At 41.4% G+C, this 21,142-nt stretch overlaps 1 protein-coding gene across 1 annotated transcript in view; it reads right to left on the minus strand.

Moving 5' to 3' along the window:
- pcdh11 (protocadherin 11) overlaps positions 1-21,142 on the minus strand; it is a gene marked incomplete at its 3' end in the record, with an annotated part of 122,264 nt that overhangs the window by 62,944 nt on the left and 38,178 nt on the right. The window contains exon 4 of the mRNA XM_079268842.1: positions 8,974-9,033. Within this exon, the coding sequence (XP_079124968.1) occupies positions 8,974-9,033 (60 nt within the window). The remainder of the gene's footprint in view (positions 1-8,973; positions 9,034-21,142) is intronic.

Genomic DNA, 21,142 nt, shown 5'->3' on the forward strand with positions numbered 1-21,142 from the left:
CTTTTCCACTGAATATCCATAAGTAGTAAAACACAGCCATATCTGCCCACTCACAACAGTAGGGATGTGTCTCACGTGACAGGGGGGCTCCCTAAAATTTACTCAGAGGCCATCTTTGTCAAATTGATATTCCTGCTACTCACAGTAATGGCGGGTGGTAATAATGACAAATAAAGGCAATATAGCGACTGCATAGTACTCACTGAGCGTAATAAGGTCATCTGCTGGTTGTTTATTTTTTTGCTCTCGTATTTATGCCTTTTTAGCATGCAGAGTCACATTCTCTCAGTATGATTTACATCTCCGAAGACTACGCCAGTGTGAAATATGCAAAGGCAGAGGGTGAGAAAAATATCCTCAGCAATGCAGCATGTTCTTGCCTAGAGAGCTTGCATGCTTATAATCATTTCCAAACTTCAATTTCCTCTTATTATTCCATGTAGTTTATTTTTCTACATTTTTTCCTTACTGTCTAATACAAGGCATTTTTCAAAGATCATGAAATCTGTGTCAAGAAATAAAAGCGTAATAACTGTATCCTTTACAATGAGTGTGAAATTGGAAGATGAGGCTCACTATTATCTAAACAGTCTCTTGGCAATGATGCACAAACTACTTTTGCACTGAAGGAAGCAAACAAAAAAATAATGAGGCACATGGAGACACCTCTCATAGTGCAGCAGAACATTTTTGACAAGGCATCATATGTTTGCAGTTACTTTAACTGATGCGTGGGCATGTATTAGTTATTTAAAAACATGATCAACCTCTTTACTACATAAAACGGAGGCGATGACTTTCAGGGAAAAGCTTGACACGTTAACATGAATTAGAAATGCAGCTTGATTAGCACAAAAAGTGTTGCTCACACGAAGACAATAAATTGTGAAATTGGAGAACCGACGACACACCCGCGCAATCTGCAAATGCAGCTTGCTGATGATTATGTTGATTGCTGCTCAAATATGGCTTTGGGTAGAATGTGTCTGCAGATATCAACCGGCCATTGAGGTACTTTCAGTTAGAATGCTGGCGGTCATTGGCTCCCTCTGAGTTTTTTTTTCATTTCTAATTTGGGCAATCTTTGTTCCGTCTGCCAGAGACACAGTTGTGCTGTGTTGATCTGAAGACATATTCGAAAAGAATGTGTTTCAAACACCACAGAGAACTTGTCTGATTCTTGCACAAAGAACTGAGGGCTGGCATCCATGTCATCCCACAGCACTGCACTGATTTATAATGGTAGGGAGGCGAAAATAATACATCACTGAAACATGAAGGTATTGAATAATACTTTGCTCATGAATAAAATCATTAAAATAAGCTATTTTATGACTTGGACCATAAACGTGAATCTGAAGCGCTTTTATGATTAATGCTTGATCTATAAATTAAAGGTTGTAGATGTTGAAGTTTTTTTTTTAAATGTATTTATTTATGTTTTGGGTTATTTTTCATTGCATTCCCCTTTTGACGGGGCAGATCACCTGAGGACACAAGTTTTGTTTGCTTTAACTTTATCTCTTTCTTAGACAATCTAGTTTGGGTTGCACCACTGTGCAAACTAATGAAGCCTCAAAGGCTTTGCTTAAGTCATTAAACATGGAAATCTAACGACACAGTTTTCTTCTAATGGCAAACAATTGCATGATAACAACCGGGCCGAGAAAATCAATGTCAGTGAAAACTAATGTAGTTGGATTGTTAACGTTTTAGCCAGCAGGATTTCACACATACATATAACCTCTGTGACCCTGGTATGGTATAACACATGTATTAGGTAGGTTACGTATGGTTCTTCTTTTTTCATTAATTTAGAAGAAAGGATGCAATATCATTGAAACAAATATATGTTACAAGTGTAAAGGCATATACATCACAAAACATGCTTCTGTGGAATAATAGTCCTGAGTCTTGGCACACGGCTCCTCAATCTCAAAATCTGTTTTTTAATTCGAAGTCTTTTGGGCCTAAATTAAACAAAGCACTGTTATCTGTTGACATTTAATTGTCAACTCTTTACATCACAGATTGATGTTCCTTTATATACTTGCCAACGTAACCATCACATTTATGAAACTAAAAGACAGATACAATATTCGGAATACCCACTATTGCCAGTATAGTCCAATGTGCAACTCTTAGCAAAACTTCTTGCTAAACTTCTTTAATAGTAGGCTGGCCAAAATATTCTCACATTTAGACACTAAATGCCACTGCTATCCAACATTTAGAGGTGGAAATTACAAATCACTTCGGCAAATTTGAATAGTTTTGTTTAGTTGAGTGTATATAGATCTCTAGTCACTGACTATCAATGTAGTTGGTTTACTTTTTATCGAATGCACTTCAGTTGGTACAAGAGAAGCAATCTTGTCTCCGTCAACAATACTTAAACACGTCTGTCTGCTGCCGTCTGTCTACAGTTCAATAATAAATTCAATCTATTGGTGGGTCAAACTGTTCTGTTCACTACAAAACTAAGACTTCACAAGCACTGTTCATGAGAGCAACAGATCAGCAGCCACCTACTTCCAACAGACTCAAACCTTTTCTTCTCTTTTTGGTGTTCTGGCTGCAAACGTACAACCCATTAAGGAAACGCTAAAAGTGTTTTATCATTCTAACCAGCTATTATTATTATTATTATCATTATTATCTTGAAGGAACTCACCTTCTACCTGCATTCAGTGGATTAGGAGAATGCTGAAGCTTGAAGTGCTAGCTTGGAACTCTTTTTCCAAAACTGGTTTTCTTCTGTGCAAATCATATGAGGTTACACAGCACGTCATTTTTATAAATCTGCTTAGTTTAGCCAAATTTAATTTGGCTAAGACGAGAAGGCCACATACACAAAAACATAAGGAAGCCCAAGCAAAAGATCATGTAGAACAGGCCCTGCTACACTGACCTAAAAAAGTAACTGATGTTACAGTAAGTGTATTCACAGAAAGGTAGCTGACACAGCATCAGCCCATGTGAAAAATAGGACCATGTGAATGTTACATGCATCAAAACAACAAGAACCCATCACGAATTACAAATGCAAGGCCTATGTTCCATGTATGGATTAGTGCAGCGGTTCCCAAACTTTTTGGGCCGCGCACCCCCTTCTACATCCCGACCGGGTTCGCGCACCCCCCCTCCCTTAATAATAATTTTTTAAAAAGCAACAGAGCCTTTTAAGCCTTCATAGCCGCATAAGAATCGGACCAATGAGAGAACAGTTTGCTCGCGTGTGGCATTTGTTTACAAGATTTAGTCCGCTGTTAAATGTTGCAGTGTGAACACAAACCCAACAAAGTGGAAACTGCAACATTGTATTATATTAATCCCTGAATCAGAACAAAGCAAACGAACTGAAGGTGTGAAAACGCCCTGAAACACTGCAACAAAGTTTCAATAACTTTCAGTTACACAAGGCGTCACTTTTAAAGAGCAATACGGATGCGAGGACACACGCACAGGCTCAGAGGCAGATTATCACATTTAATTTACAATTAATGAGCGACTAATGTAGCCAGGATGTCTTCGGACAAAGCATCGATGCGGCGCGACACAGTGTTGTTGGACACCGGGATCATGTCCAACTTTTTTGCTTCTTTCTCCCCAATCATACATTCCACCATCTCTCTGGCAGCTGGTGAGCACACGTCTTCAGTGATTGTGTGCGGTAGCCCCTTTCTCGCTATTCTGTAACCAGATATGAAGCCCGTAGTGCGTCATTTATAGACCCAACACATGAATGAGACTGCAGTTGTTTTTGGCTGTTTTGTAACTCCTCCAATTTCGATATAAACAATGTAAGGGGCTTTTGACTTGCACTGGCATGCTTGGTGTTCAGGTGGCGACGTAAATAAGAGCTTCAGACTGTTAGCCAGAACCTCACTGCACACCACGCACTGTGGCTTTGGGGAATCTGCGTTGCCAATCCAAGTGAAGCCCAGACACACATACTTTTCATCATTTTCAATCTTTTTTTTCCCAGTCTGATGCTCACTCTCGTTTCCTCTTTTTTTCACCTTGACTCCGCGATGGGCCGATGTGCTCCCGATATTTGTCTGTGCTATCCCTTCCTCCTTTTCGGTCTCCTCTGTCTCATCTTCCTCTGACTCTGGCTCGATTTCTTCTCCCGGTCTCTCCCCAACGCCTCTCTCTCGCTCTCTCGCTCTCTCGCTCTCTCTCCTCTTTTACGACTGATAGCTTCAGATGTCCGACCTGACAGTTTCCCCGATTTCAGCCAGTTTAGCATATTTGCATGAATGAATGTTAATTTTACTTTTTACAAAGGGAATTTTTATAATTCATGTTTTTATTTTGTGAAAAATCACACTTTTTAAATTAAAATTACATTTTGTTTGGAGACTTTCTCCATACCAGATGCAGTTGGCGAGTGCAGAATTGTCTGACATTGTAAAAATGTAATTACGTTTGGTTTATGGATTCCAACACATGTAACATGTACTGCTTCAAGGTAAAGCGGTACACCCTTTAACTATTCCCTACTTGTATCACAGGGCATTATTATTTCACATGAAGAGCACCGAAGGTGTATTTTGTCGCAGTAGGTCAAATGTGATAATGCTGCACTTTAGAAATGCACCTTGGAATACGTTCTGCAGCTTTTCTTCAGTCCATATGAACACCTATTAGGATCTCTGAAAGTCACATTTAGCCTGCCTTTTAAAAATAATCCAAATCATTATTATAGACCCTGGGACTTAGCATGATCCACCGGTCAGGCTAAGATGCTTATACATTGGCAATCTATGGGACCAGGCAGCTGGACAGCAGACCTGGAGCACACAATGACTTCCCATTAATGGGTTGCGGAGCTTCGGGAGATCCCACCCTCAGCAGAGATTTCCATGTGGATGTGACCTATGGCACAGGGGTGCCTGCCCCCAGCCATCTGCACTGATTTGTCAAATTATTCTATATCAAAGGCCTCTGCACTGATTTGGGTGGTAATTGATTGGAAGAGAGGCCCTCAAATCCCTGATTGGTTTAGCGGGATGTTGGGGGGAGACATGCTGGAGAGAGAGAGAGAGAGTACAGTGCAGGAGATCTGGGAAATAGAGCATTGCCTCATTTGCACTCACACAATTTTGTGCGACATGCAATTTCTACACACAATATGCATGGCATATACTTTTTTCTTTTTTTTGCAGAACCACCTATGGCGCGTCTGTTTCTGTTTCTTTCTCAAATGTAACCGTCAGGATATCCAATTTGTTAGTGTGTCCATGAAGGATTTCACCATTCCAAAAAAGGAATCTGGTTAGAAATGGAATATTATTGATTTGTTCCACATGGAGGTGTGGTCTGATGCAGATATATGAGCATGGCAAGCTGGCTGAGGGGGAGGCACGGATTATATATTCCTTCATCAATTTCCCCTGAATTTCTGACGCTATTAACCCTTGTTGTGGAAATCGTGTGACGAGAGAGATAATATCAAGCATGGCGGTTGGTCATTGTTAGTGATTCCTCTGAGGATTACCTCGTAAATCAGAAGAGCACTGCATGAGAGCATACACATAGCAGTTAAACATGCTATTTAATGACTGACATCATTTAGAGATTTATCAGTCAAATTACCACGATAATAAATGTGAATCCAATAATATTTGTTGATGCGGTGTTCCACATGTGGCCCTAAAACCCGTTTAAATATAGAGCTTGCACAATTTACAAGCTGTGATCAGTCCTTCAAGTTAGTCATGTTTACAGTATGGCATGTTTGATGTTCTGCAGATAAGCCAGGAGACTGCAGAGCCCTGTTAATGCAACTGTGACAGCGAAGCCACATACATAGAGGCCTACCGCCTTTATTACACGGCAGGCTGGCTGCACCGCATACCTTTTGCCATTTGACACAGACATGTGGTGCTGGCTAGTGACAGATTCTGCACAGTACTTGTCCCAGAGGTCACAAATGACCTTTTGGATTGTCTTTTTTTCAGTCACAAAGAATTATTTGTTTGACGATGGCCACCAATGCAACCCCGGGCACTCTGATGGAGCCGTGGGTTGTCGCTGCTTGTCTTTTGAGATCACATTTGCCTCGTGTGTGTGTGTGTGTGTGTGTGTGTGTGTGTGTGTGTGTGTGTGTGTGTGTGTGTGTGTGTGTGTGTGTGTGTGTGTGTGTGTGTGTGTGTGTGTGTGTGTGTGTGTGTGTGTGTGTGTGTGTGTGTGTGTGTGTGTGACTGCGTGCTTGCAAGGACATTCACGTGGACGTACGTATTCAGGAAGATGCCTCACTAGCCGCCCATAGTCAGCTTGATGCCTTAATTGCTGCATGACTAGCCTCTTGTTTGGATGCCAGAGGGATTTTCTTTTATTATACAGAATGATTCATCCTTAAGATGTGCTTCTTCAGTGGCCTTTCCTTGGCTTGAAAATGCTGCTGCCCACAGGATCTTCTCAGCATTTTATCTGTGGCAATCAACGTGTTTGCATTTGCACCCTTGTCAGACCTCACAGGACAAAGCGCGCTTCAAGAAGCGCAGCGTGTCTGTCTCGCATGTTCGTCACACTCTCATTCAATTGTTAGGTGACATTTCGCAGCAGAGGTTCTCAACTTGTGTGCAAAGTAACACTGTAAAATGGCTTGGCGCGGCTTTACCGTAGTAATTTCAGAACTGGCAGGAACAGGGTGCAGCGCAGGCCCCATACTGTCAGAGGTGCTTGATCCCCACCCCCATTCTTGCCTTCTCCATCTGCCACCTAACTAGAATGCACTGTTCACGTAGACATCTATTTACGCATGTCAGCCAGAAGGCTGCTCTTCAATATCATACCAACCCATAACTAAATAGTTCATATATTACATTTTTAAGAACACAGAAATAAACAATTGTCTTATTTCAGACGTTTCTGTTTACCATCTCTGCTACAAATGCGATTGTGCTGGAACGTGTATGCATGTGCACAGCCCTCTTCAAAATTCTTTCCGATCCTGTTGTGCTGTAATGAGAAACTGTTTTTCATGTTGTAGATTCAGAAGAAAACCGTGTGAAAAACGGACACAATTTTCGACCGCCTGAAGCCTATCGTGTCAGAAATATGATCTTACCCTCACCTCGTACCCTGACTGCCGTACTGTAATGATGCTCTGAGGTGAGCCCACTCATCAATTATTCACAGAATGCAAGATTTTCACTCTTTATCTTCTCACCAGCTAGAGGAGACCATTTAGGAAAAATAGGAGGAAATAAAGGAAAAGAGAGAAAGAGAAAACAGCAAAGCGCTTTGCCGACGAATACGAGAGCTTGCTGTGGACAGACAATGCTCTTGATGCGAGTTATAATTGTTTGACAACGTGCCGACCTCTGGGATTTCCAGTGTGCAATGTATGGCCTTTAGACTTGGATCGCTATGGAAACCAAAGGCCCCTGAAAGACCTGCAGTGCCCACCCACTCGGACAGCCGTTAATCATCTTCGCTCGGATCCTGGCACTGCAGAATTTGGCCAATGTGTCAAGAAGCAATTATATATACTTAGTGCTCGGGCACCCGATCTCCTCCCTCCCCTGTCTTTCCTCGCTCTCACACTCTTAATATAATCACAGAGTAGTTGGTCTAAAAGCCCTCTGTTCATTCCACTATCTATCTGGGGGATGCACACAATGCAGATTAAGAGAAGTGTAAAAAGACAAAGGATATTCTATTCTGAGAGCCATCATAATCGGAATATTCTTCTCATATAAATCATATCCAGCCATTTACTCGTTTTAGCAGCCTCCAGAGCTGACTGACATACTAAATTAGCCCAGCTGGCCCATTGCATTCACTGCACATATTGGGTTGGTGCGGATCATGGAGACTAATGTGAGCTGACTAGAGGGAGATTATGTTCCGCTGCTAAAAAGCTAAAAAGTGAATAACATGATCCGCAAACCCACGGTGTCCCCCCCCCCCCCATTCCATCAGTCCTGATCAGCTGTGTGAAAATGGAAAGAGAGTAAGTGAGAGAAAGACGGAAATGTGGCGGGACACGGACAGACACTCGAGCTAGAGAGAAAGAAGTGCTCCTGTATTAAACATCTGCAACAGCCCGTCCTACACTCGACGATGTCAGACTGAAATTTCTCATCAAGCGCAACCTAAATATGAAAAGTGCAGGTGATATGTGAAGGGCATGCAGTGTTGACAGACTTCCAAACATAAGTTGATTGCCTTCCCTGTGATTTACAAATGACAGACACGGGGGGGGGGAGGCGAATCATATTTTATTGTTATTTACTGTCCAACACCATCTCCAGCTTTCAATGCCAGCAAAGTCGTTTGAGACAGCTAGCTGTGCATTAGCGATGTAGAGGAGTGTTAGGCTTTGAACAGTCGATGACAGGCTGTCAGACAGCTTCCCTCCTTTTTACCAAGGTCCACTCTTGCAACAAGCCACTCTCCACCGTACCAGCCATTCATCCAGAAAAGGACACGGTGGTAAGTGAACTGAAATCGTGTGAATTTCACTACATATCACATTATCACATTCGCAAGAGGCATGCACCAGGAGCAGGAACTGAAGCGGCAAGTTATTTCAATGTGTGGAAATGACTTGAGACCATCAGAGGGAAGTGATGACTTTGACTGTGCATGTACAGGACTAATTATCATTGAATAAATCTGCCCCTCTCACCTCATGTCAAATACATGTTGAATGAATGAAATGCAGAGAGACAAAAAATAGCAGGGAGAGAAAAAAAATGCTTGATTTTTAAGTGAAAATATTGTCTTTTTAGAATAAATTAATTTGCACATCCTTTGGCAACTATTGTTGTGAAAGGAATGTGGTGCATAGATCATGTGAAAACGTGAGAATGGTCTTGACATGATATAAAGCTAATTTACAAATGTGACATGTGAGTAGGCACACAAACTAAAGCCAATAAGACATTAAATGCTTACAATAATTGTTACTTTACATAATGTTGTTTGTCCCCTGTCTGAAAGCAAACTGGAGCTTACCTTATGAGGACAAATGGGGGGCGGTGAGTTGGAAGAGTTCTCCGGTGTCTGGATCAGGTTCTACAAGAAAAACACATTATCAGGGACATGTTTTCTGTGGAGGGCATCTCCCTGCAAATCGTCAGTGACAGAAGTTGCAGCTTATTCCCCAGTCCTTACCATTAGCATTTTTGCAATATATTTTAGAGGGGTTAAGCGACTCGCAATCGTTGCAGCCCACTTATCCAAAACCACAGCTTTTGTTGACAGTTGGATTTTAAATCGTTATCTTGACAATATCATCTTAGCTTCCACCATGTGAGTGGGTATAGTGATGTATTTTGTTTTGTTTTCCAGTTTCCCCCTCCTTCTGTCCCTCCACGAAGATTTTAAATCCTTCTTTGTCAGAAGATTTCACTGAACATATGTTCAGACTTTTGCAAACACGCCTGAGCTCGTGTTTTTTTTAGGTTAAATTATTAGCACATTGTTAATACACCAATATATCACTCAGATACAAGAAAACACCATTAAAAAGCTGACGCAAGGTAAGCCAACAAGCCAACAACAGATGGCCCCGCTGCTTGTGATTATGCAAAGATTCAAAGTATTTGCATACTCACAATGCCATCATAAGAAAACAAGAAGCCATCTTGAGTTGACCTCCGTAAGAAAAGAAAAGAGAAATGAGCGAGGCAAACCCAGCAGGGATGTGGATGGGCTCTGCAAACCTTTTTGGGAATCTACCAAGGGCCTGCCTCCTGGGAAGGCCCTGTTGATTTCCAAGCAGGTGCTTTCAGTTATGCCCTCATATCCAATTATGTGCCTGTGGTATGTCTGATGCTCCCTGACACTATTAATGGCTGCCTTATGGTATCACCGGGACACATGACACATTCAACTCTCCAGACTCTTAACATCTATATTTCATTGCAACATAGAAGGAGAACACCTCTCTGGCCGAGGCAAATCAGAGTAAAAAAAACAAAAAACAGCCAAGCTTTCACTGCAGCATAAACATAAATGAATAAATGGGCCTTGCTGGGATGATGGAATTAGTAGACAAAATTTTCCCAACAGATTGATATAACCATGATATCTTAATTGATGTGACGAATAAAAATGAGTTATTTTCTTTGGGGATGAGAGCAATAGATGGAATTTGCTTTTGAATGTGTTGCATGTGTGAGGATGGTTTGATTTACAGAGGGGGAAACAGAATGACCTTGACCTTGAAGGACATTCCAATGACCTGAACTCCAGCTTTTACAATATGGAGACTAGTATGCCCTGTACCACTATTAACAATCAATGGTAACAATACTGGAGATAGAAGCACAAAACATTTCCAGCTCACCATATAACTCCCATTCACTCTAGAATGGTCTGATGTGCTCCTAAAAAAGTAAAATGTTTAAATATTTTATGTAATCCGTGTCAAACTGGTAGAATATATATCTGCACACTTTAATCCATGCAGAGAATGCCTTGTTTTTAGCTTTTTGTCTGAAGGACCTTCATCAGCGCTTGCACGGTTCAGCTGGACTGGCAGGTGTAGAAACAAACAAATCACATCCCAATCACTGTATACATACAGTGCACCTGTGCACACCCTGGTGGTAGAGGCTCTGCCTCCTGCACTACAGCGGTAAAGTGCTGAATGTACTACTGAGAGGTTTACAAGTGGATGCTGTACTTACACAACAAAAAACATGGGGGTGGCACACAGGGTATACATACAAACAACATATACAATCAGAGTACCTCTATACAAATATCACTATATAGTAAATGGGGCTTTGAGAGGGATCAGGCTTTGGCCATCGTTAATCAAAGATCCCCAGATCTATAAGAAAGGAATATGTAATCAGTGTCAGAAATCAGAAGAGAACATTGCTAAGCAGCAAATGTTAGGATTTATTTTCTATCTGTATAAATATGAAGCAAACAATAGGGTTTCTATTTCATCTTTGTCAACCACTTCAATGTGAAAGCACAAATGACGTGGAAGAAGCAATATTTACAGAGACAAATATAATGTGTTGCTGCTTGGATTCAGTGCTTTAGTTCATGTAACAAAAGGAGCCTGTGTAAGCGTGATGCCAACCACAGATAATCTAAATCCTTTTCCCTTTCTTGGACACAAACACAATCACATTGCAAGGTCTCCCCAGGCTGTAATCAGTGTTTTATTTTTTTACTGATCCCCCCCCCCCCCCCCCCCTCCCCCCATTACAATCTCATGTTATTCTTTGAGCAGAGCAAAACATCACTTTTCATTTAGGCCACATTATTTTGTCACACAGCTCCAGTGTAACGCACACATGTAAAAAGTAATTAGCAATCATTCATTTTTTATCAATGCGGAGAGCAGCCAGCTTCGTGAGCAACAACTCACAGTCCATGTTTTTACAGGAAACACAAATGCGATGATACTCATGTCATCAGGAGACAAGTCATGAATAGAAAAGGAATGGAAGGAGAAAACATTTTTCAACTCACCTTTTAGTCTGGAACATTTTGCATCTGATAGGCAAACATTATTGACAAGCCTTGCAACCGAGGGTCTTGGATTACACCATATATTGATGTTTTAGTCTTTTCAGAGCACTTGAGGTGGTTATTGTAATTTGATGAGGCCCAGAGAGCAGACGGCTATGATGCACAGCAACATTTATTTTCTGAGGAGACGGAAAGATAACTGAAACATGTTTCTTTGTCTGATTTCTTGGATACATGCTGATTTAGCAGGTTTTTTTTTTTTTTTCCTCTAGCATTATTCTTACCCTACAACTAACCTAAGCTACAAATTAGGAAAGTCTTAGTTATATACTTTATAAACATATGTAGGTGAACCCTTCGGTATAACAGAACTATCCAACCCAAGCTCGCTCAAAAGGTCACAGATGTAGTATATAGTAGTCTGGTCACACTCAACAAGCCAACATCCCTTACAAGTCCCCTGAAAAACAACAAGAGCACTAGTCAGTGCTGAGTGGACAGGGACTTGTGGCACATTTGTGTTTCTAGCTCCATCAGCTCAGCCTCTATTCTCCACACACACACAAGGAGGCTTTATTCTGTCGTCTTCCCCGGCTACATCAAAAGATACATTTAGTAAACTGCGTTTCCAGAAGCTAGTTACTGCTTTTATTACTCTGTTGCCACCCTGACATTGCCACCCCACCCCCAATAAAATATAGTACTCTCACTAGGATTAAAGGAGCAATATAGTTCAAGGATTATCAAATGCCTTTGATCATGTGACTGCCATGTTTTTGATCTGCGGCACACAGCACCAAATATATTCTCTTTTTCTTGCCTTCTGTCTCTGTCCCTCTCCATGGATTTCCCTTTGCTTGATGGTTCTCTGCAGTGTGAGAAAACCTCTTGACAGGGAGTGAAAGAAGAGAGTGTAACATGCGTAAAACACAAGTGCGACGCAAGATAAAGCTGTCTTGTGTTGAAGCTTGATTAGCACGTTGATAACGTCTAAGGAGAACAAGATGAGTTTATATTTCAGCCAAAACTTGTTTCCATACAGTCCTTCATAGCCATCTGAGTCCATACTGGATTTAATGTTTTCCCCCGTTTGACGCAATGACAAAGATGTTTTGAGTATAAAAGAAAGCGACCATCGATTATTTGTCCTTGACACAGGAAGTAAGGTTTCAACCCCCCCCCCCTCCCCCACCGTACACCCCAACTGCACCCTGCTGCTGTTCATTAGCAATTTCTGAGCCTTGGGCTATTTTGCAGTGTTTCAATCCCTGCATTATTATTATTTAGCGGCTGCCTTGGACATGAAATCAAAGGGGCACGCAATATGTGCACCACTTGTATCGCAAAGCAATGCCTTTTCCCTGGTGCCCAGACTAAAACCCTGTAACTGCGAGCCAGGGGATTGCGTGGCTCAAATCTAGTCAACAAACCTCAGAAATGTTCTTTATCCTCATTGTACGATCACCTCCGATTAATGTCATTGCCAAGACAAAAAAACGGGACATATCAAAACAATTATTTTGATGTGGCTTCAAGCAACACAACATTTCAATGTGAATGGCACTCGAACCTTGAATCATTACAAGGCGTGGTTTCGGGGCAAAAAAAAAAGCCCATCAAAAAATGATTGAATATCATTTTAATGGGTAAAAACCGACAAGGCTTTCATACTGTCTACCTGCCATGTTATTAGATAGACCACGTCAGTCAAGCAGAGGCACACAGAGACAACATACAGACAGGCTAACGAGACATAAGCACACTGCCTTCCATCTCTGTCCCTGCTTGGCATGTTTATATATTCTTCAATGTGAGCTTAGTGCAGTACTGTGCATATGCATACAGAATGATGAAGGTTCAGAAACTAGTGCCTGAAGGAAACTGCACATATAGCACAAGCTCTTTGAAATTGTGCCAGGGTGAGCCTCATTTGCAAAGCAATTTGCCAACAAAAGTAAAATACTCTACAACTTCAAACCAAATTCTGGAGATGCCAACTGGTGCGGCTCTGCAGTTTTCTCAAAGGGAGAATTCAAGAGGGTTACATCCGGTGTCTTGTGTGTGTGTGTGTGTGTGTGTGTGTGTGCTTCTGATATGGCTTATTTGCAGACCTAGCATTGCACTAGTGCAATGTCATGATTGCTTTGGCAAGGAAAGATGCTCTAATTTACATGAGAGATAGTCCTAGAAGCACACAGGAGCTTGCCTTTGACCAAGGTGCCAACAAGCCTGCAGAAAAACAATGTAATTACAACCTACAAAGCGGCTGTGTTTAGAACAAACTCACTCTTAACACAGCAGGAACACATCTTTGTAAATCAGTCATTCCAATCGGCAAAATGTGGTATGATAAAATATTTAGTATAGTGGTTGTTCATTCATTAGTGTGCACACTCAAATCAAATTTAAGCTTTCAAGGCCAATTTGGATTCATTTTTTCATGTATGAATCTATTTCAGAAGGTAGACTGGAATCGAATACATCTCCAACATGAATCAGTCGGTCACTATTCACTCGATCACCAGTCCTCATTTGTTGGAGATTTAGTCTTCAGTCTTTTGTGCCATGGATTGTTTTGATAAGTGCAATATTGCTGTGGATTAACAAGAACCGGATTTCATACCATGTGGGTTTATGATCATCTAGAACGTGCCAGTGAAGCTTTATATTGTTTGTACTGCCTTTACAACTGCTATGACATTTCATTAGAACGTAGAGTTTTCAGAAACCTGACACCTACAGAAAAGTACGGTTTTAAAGATACGGTTTTAAATTAAGCAATCGAATTGTTGTGTGCCACAATACATGCATAGCATATTTAAGTGGCTCAACAAAGGTTTGTGTACCAGTTCTGAGCAGATGTCTTTTTAAAAAATCAGGTCACACAGTTTCTATTCTTTTTTTTATTTTTATTTATTTTTATTTTTTTTTTTAGTTTCAAGCTTTTATATTTCGACTCGATGCTTTCAGCTACAGTGCGTGGCCTTCAGGTGAGAGAGGGGGCGACTTGATTTTTAAAAATATATATTGACCTCCAACAAGAGCCACAGGTGTATGCGCTCTTACTGAAGATCAAGCTCTACTTCAATACTAAACAAAAAACATCATTTATTAAACATTGCTTTCCAAGAATGTTTCATGAGACAAGTCTCTGCCAAACTGTAAACAGATAGCATTATTTGCTGGCAGGTCATGATGGGGAAAACATTTGGAAATGTTTAGTTTGTTGAAATAGTCAAACAAGTAACACACTCTGAATCAATAATTAATCAATTAGAATCATATTAGCATGGTATTATCAAAATAAAACAAACACTTTTTTGTTGATTCTTTCTGTAATTATCTTGAGTGAGTTGCGTAAATGTCCTCGTTTATACGGGGAGAAGTCTCCTTGGATTAAGTTGTAATTACATGTTTAGAAATTTGTGAATACTACACTGTCGGTGCGAAAAATATGACCTAAGAGGCAAACAAAATCGCCATCGCTCAGACAGTTTGGAGAAGAGCGGCAGTTTGATACAAATTGAGGCCACGAGGCGAGAGACTACGTGCTGAACAGCTCTCTAATCCGGTAATAGTTTGGGTGACTTTCTAAGATAAATACTCTGGCATTGTCTTGATGAGAAAGCCTTGCCTCATTTAAGTGTCTTTGGGATCTGGATCAATCCACATGGAGGGAGTCGGACTTGTACACTTGACCGTATAATGTGGCATGCTTGTCACAACCCGGAATGCATTTCTCTCTTCAAAGTATATTTCTTGGCGTGCTCTAGTCACTCACTCCCTCTAACCAATTTGTCATTCTAAGCCGAGCCTCTCTCTGCTGCCAGTGCCTAGATGATAGCAGTGGGCCTCTCTGATCCAGGCAGTGGCCAGGGAGCAGGCCACTGCCTGGGACACCAAGCAGGCGCTTCTGCCGGCTGATGCACGCCTCCGCGGCCGAGAGGAACTGGCTTTGCAGATGCTTTCAATTCGACACAGAGTGGAGCTGATCTACTTTGTGGGGACATTTGCTTTGTGATTGTGCACTGCATTTGAGCTTGTTTGTGTATTTTGTGCGCAAGCACGTGTGTCGGAAAGATTAAGAGAGGTCTGCGTGTCTGTACGCATTTGTATGCGAGTGTTTGTGCATGACTGAATATATCTGTGTGTGCATGCATGAGTGTGTGTGAAGCTGCTTTTTTTTTTATATAAAGACACAATTACCCTGAAATGAGGCTGAGCTTTCTTTTTTCGGTTCGCAATTATCGTATTCGCTAAGTTCTGATGACCGACTTCTTCTCTGCTGATGTCCTTTAGAAGTCAATCTTGTCGCCATTTCCCTCCATTGGAAGACATTCCTCTCTAGAGCAAGAGACAACACAACACTCAGTCGTTTATCACTTCATTATTCCTGTTTTAAAGAACCGTTAATGCCCTCATTCGAATGCTTGGATGCCGCTTTGATGTTCAGCTTATCAGCAACAGTCAACCAATTTACTAGTGCCGTTCTCTCTCTAGTCGGGTGAGCACTGCACTAAGTGTGTTCAAAATTACATTAGCTGTACATTGTTATTGACTGCTTCTCAGGGTCAGGCAAAACTTTATTTTGACAAATGAAAATAAATGCCATCTCGTAAAGTCAAATTACCCAGTGCGTGTGTTATGCATCCGCAAATCCATTGTCCTCAGCAGGCCTTTTTCAGAAAAGGAGTTAGGAATGATGAATAGCTCAGTGGCTTTTGATTTCGACGATACAAAACAGTGCATTTGAGGAACAAAAGAATGCAACACTGTTTGCAAGTACATCTGGCAAACGTATGCTGATCATCTTCTGTTTGTCAGATTCCAGAGAAGCTCTGTTTTGATGAGCAGTCTGCTCTCCTCTCTGCAGAGGTGCTCGACGTCGACCTCTGTGCTTTTTTATGTTGCGGCCCTTTGTGTTTAGGATTAAATGATGCATGGTTAATGCATTTTTCACAGGAGTAGACATATTTATCTCTAACGCATAGACTCCTACCGACCATTCCGAACCCAACAATCGGCAGTCCCAAAATAGACCCCGTCCTTCGTCTGTATGAGAATTGGGACTTGAAGTAGCTTGTGGAGTGCTTCGCCCAAGCTTTCTCGTTAGACATTGATGCCCATCTCACAAAGCAACACCAGTATTTGATTGGGAATGAATCTGGAAGGCTGCAATCAGTTTCCCTTGTATGGGCACAGTTAACATGTGTGTGACTGCTCCTTGAGCACTGATGGCAGAGACGTGGGCGATTAAGGCCAGAGCCCCAATCAAACCAGCTGTGATCCAGTCCCCCCATGGCACTGGTTGTGCCAGGCATGTGTTCCACACTACTAGCAGGCAGTATGCCTCGAACAAACCCCAAGTCTGGGGAGTCACGGCCACACATGAACCAGGACATGTAGGCAGATCGGGGTTTAAGCTACATAAACATTTTTCAGAGACAGAGCTGCTATGCAAGCAGAAATAATCTCATTGGTTGCGTTGAACCTCAGTGGAGGGTTTTTCTGTCCAAGCAGCAGCAGGCTGCTAATGTTATGAAGCCCAGTGCAAAAGGCAGGGGGGTAAGACAGCAGGTAGCTAATGTTATGAATCCCAGTGCTCTTCCTGGGTAAAAGAATGCAATTAGGGCTGGGCTATAACTATGTATTGTCATTCAATGGAATCATTCCGTGATGAAATCATATGGAGATATCCTGATAAATTGTTAATCAGAAAATCTGTTGGGTTTTTTTTGTTGCACTAAAGTGCTTAATTAAATTATAAAATAATCACTATTTGTCCTTTGTCAAGTATTGAATTCACACAAGAGTAATTGAAACCCTGTAGTTATTTCATGTATAAATGTTCCACACAAAAATATCCTCTTTCATTCATTCCACAGCTGGACATTGATATCTAATAAATAATAGTTCATACCAGTCATTTAAACTGAGGAATTACCAAGCAAGTATTACCCAACCAAGACTAAACATTTCCATTTTGTCAGTGGTGATAAACATTTATCTAACTCGTACGAAGTATATCATTTACATAAAAGAACAGCTTCCGTCTTGTTTTTTTAAAGCAATGACTGCACAATTAAACAGTACACACACACACACAAACATATATTCCAAATTCATAATTCATGACCATAATCCTTTAACAAGAATGGTATGCTCTGCAGATCCATGATAAAAAACACTAATACTAAACCGATGCCACCACATACGCTACAGTATTATTTTTTTATGCGTTCATAGATTGTCATGAACACAAATAGCTGTAGCTGTCTGTTAATGTTTTTTATAAATTCCACTAGGGGTGCCAAAGACAGCTGTCAAATGTTTATATATATATATATATATATATATATATATATATATATATATATATATATAGCGGTTTAAAACAAAATATATTCACAGGGTTAAACTGTGGCTTCTCTTGGATTCAAAATATAAAAAACTAATTTGATTAAAAAGTAGTGTTTCAGACATCAGCATGGTCGAACTGCAATACGTCTGAATTCTAGAGAAGTCAACTGCCGTTATTAAGAATGAAAAAAATGTCGTAAAGACGTGGTCAATAACTGGTGTTGCACAGGGATCAATCTGTAAGCAGTAGCCCTTCATGCTGTGCCTTCAATTCCCATATGTGCTTCTAACATAATAACTGGAGTGTTATGATCACGAATGGAATTGCAAATCTATTTATTTTTCTGTTTCAGGTGGACATACATGAATTATGCAAATCTGGGGTGTTACAAATTTAAAAGAGATTGGTTTTGAATAGGTGTTCTCATTCTGCAGTTCAGACCTCAGCGGACCTCACTAAAAAAATACTGTCTGGCTTCCGCCCCGCCCCCTCAACACAAACCTTGTTCTCTGAATGACATGCCGAACTATCAAACTGAGGAGAATACAAGGCCTTCTAAACGCCTATTAGAGCTATCGATGGCAGAGGCAGAGGTTATGACCATAGAATGGGGCGGATATTTGTGTCTCTCGCTCCGCATTACCAGCATCTTTGGAAAAAAGCTTTATAGATTTGGACAGCGGCAAAGGGAGGCTTTATCAGCACCAACACAGAGAAACACATTAAGGGATCAGAACACCAAAGGTCAATTGTGGCTGTGGGCAGTGCTTTGTTATGGTGTCCTCTCTGTTTATAGTGCTCTGAAGCCAAGGGACTCATGTGAAAACAAGGAATTATACCAATGTTGTGGACATTTTAGAAGTTTTACGTCCTCAATATAATACTGCATACTTATTGAGCGTGTTAACATTCATAGATATTCCTCTTTTCTGTGAGATACAGGGCCAGTGTTCGGCATTCTGTGTCCTATATCACAAGTAACTGTACGATAAAAGGTGCTGATGTTTCATAAAATAAAAAAAAGGATGATAGTGGAAGCAAAATGTAAGAAAGCTTTTTGATAACCAGCTTGCAACTTCCTGAATGTATTCATCTGTCAACTCATATATAACAGAAGTAGATCATTTGAGCCTTAACGCAGTTTTGTAATTTCAATATCGTCTTTCGAAAACTGTTACTGGAACGGGTGCTGAACTCTGCTGCAAACATCATTCTTTTTTAAAACTCAATTATGTGACATGCCGTTATTAAAAGAGCACATTGCCCTTGTTCAGGGGATGTAAAACATCTCCTTTTCAGGATTGAATGTTTTTTTATTATATTCATGATCTGAACAAAAGACGCTGTTACACGGTGTTGTGATTTACTTGTGTTTGGCAGGGCACCACTCGCTGGTTGAGACAAATCCTTAATCCCTCTCAAGATAATAAAAACAACAACAATAATTCAAAATAGTAACAATAATAATAATAGTAGTAGTGTAATCCTTATTCCCAGATGGAACCATTTCCTGAAAAGACAGTTTTTGGGCCCACAGAGGTTCTATTCAAGAAGAAGAGCAATGGGAAGCGATTTAAAATACACAGCAATTAAAATAAGACACACTGTCCAAATCCTACCCACCACACTAATCCTCTCTGATAAAGATGCAGCTATTGTAGTGCAAACTCTTTCTCATTTTACTGTATCTATTGTGTATCAGGTCATACTATTGCACTCTCACTCCATCCCCAAGTGTATTTCTTCAGAAGATATAAACATATTCTCAGATGCCAGAAGATGCAACAGTGGTCTGACTAGCTGCCATTGAAGAAGCACTGGCTTTTAGTTTCAAAATACCAAGTTTACAACTCTTTGGGGGGGGGGGGGGGGGGTTAAAAAATGACAAACAAATATGGCTGCAACAGCTGCCGCAGTGCTACTGTAGAATAAATGCAGCACAGATGAAAGATGATGAGTGCCTTTTTACTCCTGGACTTCACAAGAGTCTAAGAACACACACATGCGCAGGCGTTCACACAGAGAGACGCAGCCACAAATACAAACCGCAGATAAACATACGACTGAAGACGACTGCTTTATGTTTTCCCTTTCTAATGCAAAAGACAACCGACGCTAGAAACAGATGGAATCATTTCTAACCCTGAACATTTGTTCATGACCACAATTAATGATGGTGAATAATCCGAATGAATGCTATACTATTTTTGTGATTGCTATCTGCATACAGCCTTGTGGAAAATGTTAATTGCTATGCAAATCTTCCAAACAGAGATAAACATGCAAAAGCACACGTATGGCGCATGTCAAGATGATCATTAAAAATGATATCTTATATTTATTATTGAGATTCGATTTTATTTTCTGTCTTTATTTCTGTTTTCCAATTATTTTTGTCTTTCTTTCTTCCTTTTGAACGGCAGTCTGTCTAAATCCAATAGAGTTTCTCTCAGCGTGAGACAGCTTCAAAGCTCTGCTCTGTGGTCAGGCCCGTCGATCCTCTCACCCACCTCCTGGTTGTTTAAGAGAGAAAAGCACAGCAGTGCAGTTTCCAACAGAGGGACTGCTGTTTGGCAAAAGAGGCTCTCTGTCTCGCTCTATCTCTCTCTCTCCACCATTATTTACCTTTTTCCATCCCCGGCTACTTCAGCTGTCCTCACTTTTCACCCGGCACTCCATCCCAGCGTCCCGTGCCTCCCCTCTATCTTTGCTGCAGCTCAATCCCGATCGCCCCCTCTTGCCTCACTCTCCATGTAAAGTGATTGATGCCAAGCCTGGGCTGCGGGCCATCCCTCCTACCACACACGCAGGGACATCACACTGAACCCAGAGGGGATGCCGTTACCGCGGAAAGGGAGTTTGAGTGGAGCGTGGAGCTATGGGAGGTTTGCCGAAACAAGCCGTACCCACCCACGTCTGAGGGGAACCGGTCTTGGGGGTGCCCTTGGTGGGGAGCACGAATTGGTACACGGGAGTGCTCATTATGGCTCTGTAGGGGACTGTCCTGCGGGCCAGCCACTGAGTTGCTCTGGAGCTCATTACACCAGGCAGCCACGGAGCTCGAGGCACCCAGAGGCAACAGGGCTCATTGCAAGACAAGCAAGGGGAGGGCTGCCCAGATTACCCTTAATCAGAGGCACCTGTAGACAGTCAGCGCCTCCCTCCTCATTGCCTTCCGTTAAGCCCCCACCTCTCCCGACGCGCACGCACACTCTTTCTTGCTGCTGTAATTATTGCAATTGCTTCACTTGACTGTCATTCCTGAGCACGAAGTTGCACAGCTTGCCTTCTAATGAGAAACCCAGCTATGATCCGTAGGTGTTATTT

This window comes from Melanostigma gelatinosum, assembly GCF_949748355.1.
Source record: "Melanostigma gelatinosum genome assembly, chromosome: 5".
Taxonomy (NCBI): domain Eukaryota; kingdom Metazoa; phylum Chordata; class Actinopteri; order Perciformes; family Zoarcidae; genus Melanostigma; species Melanostigma gelatinosum.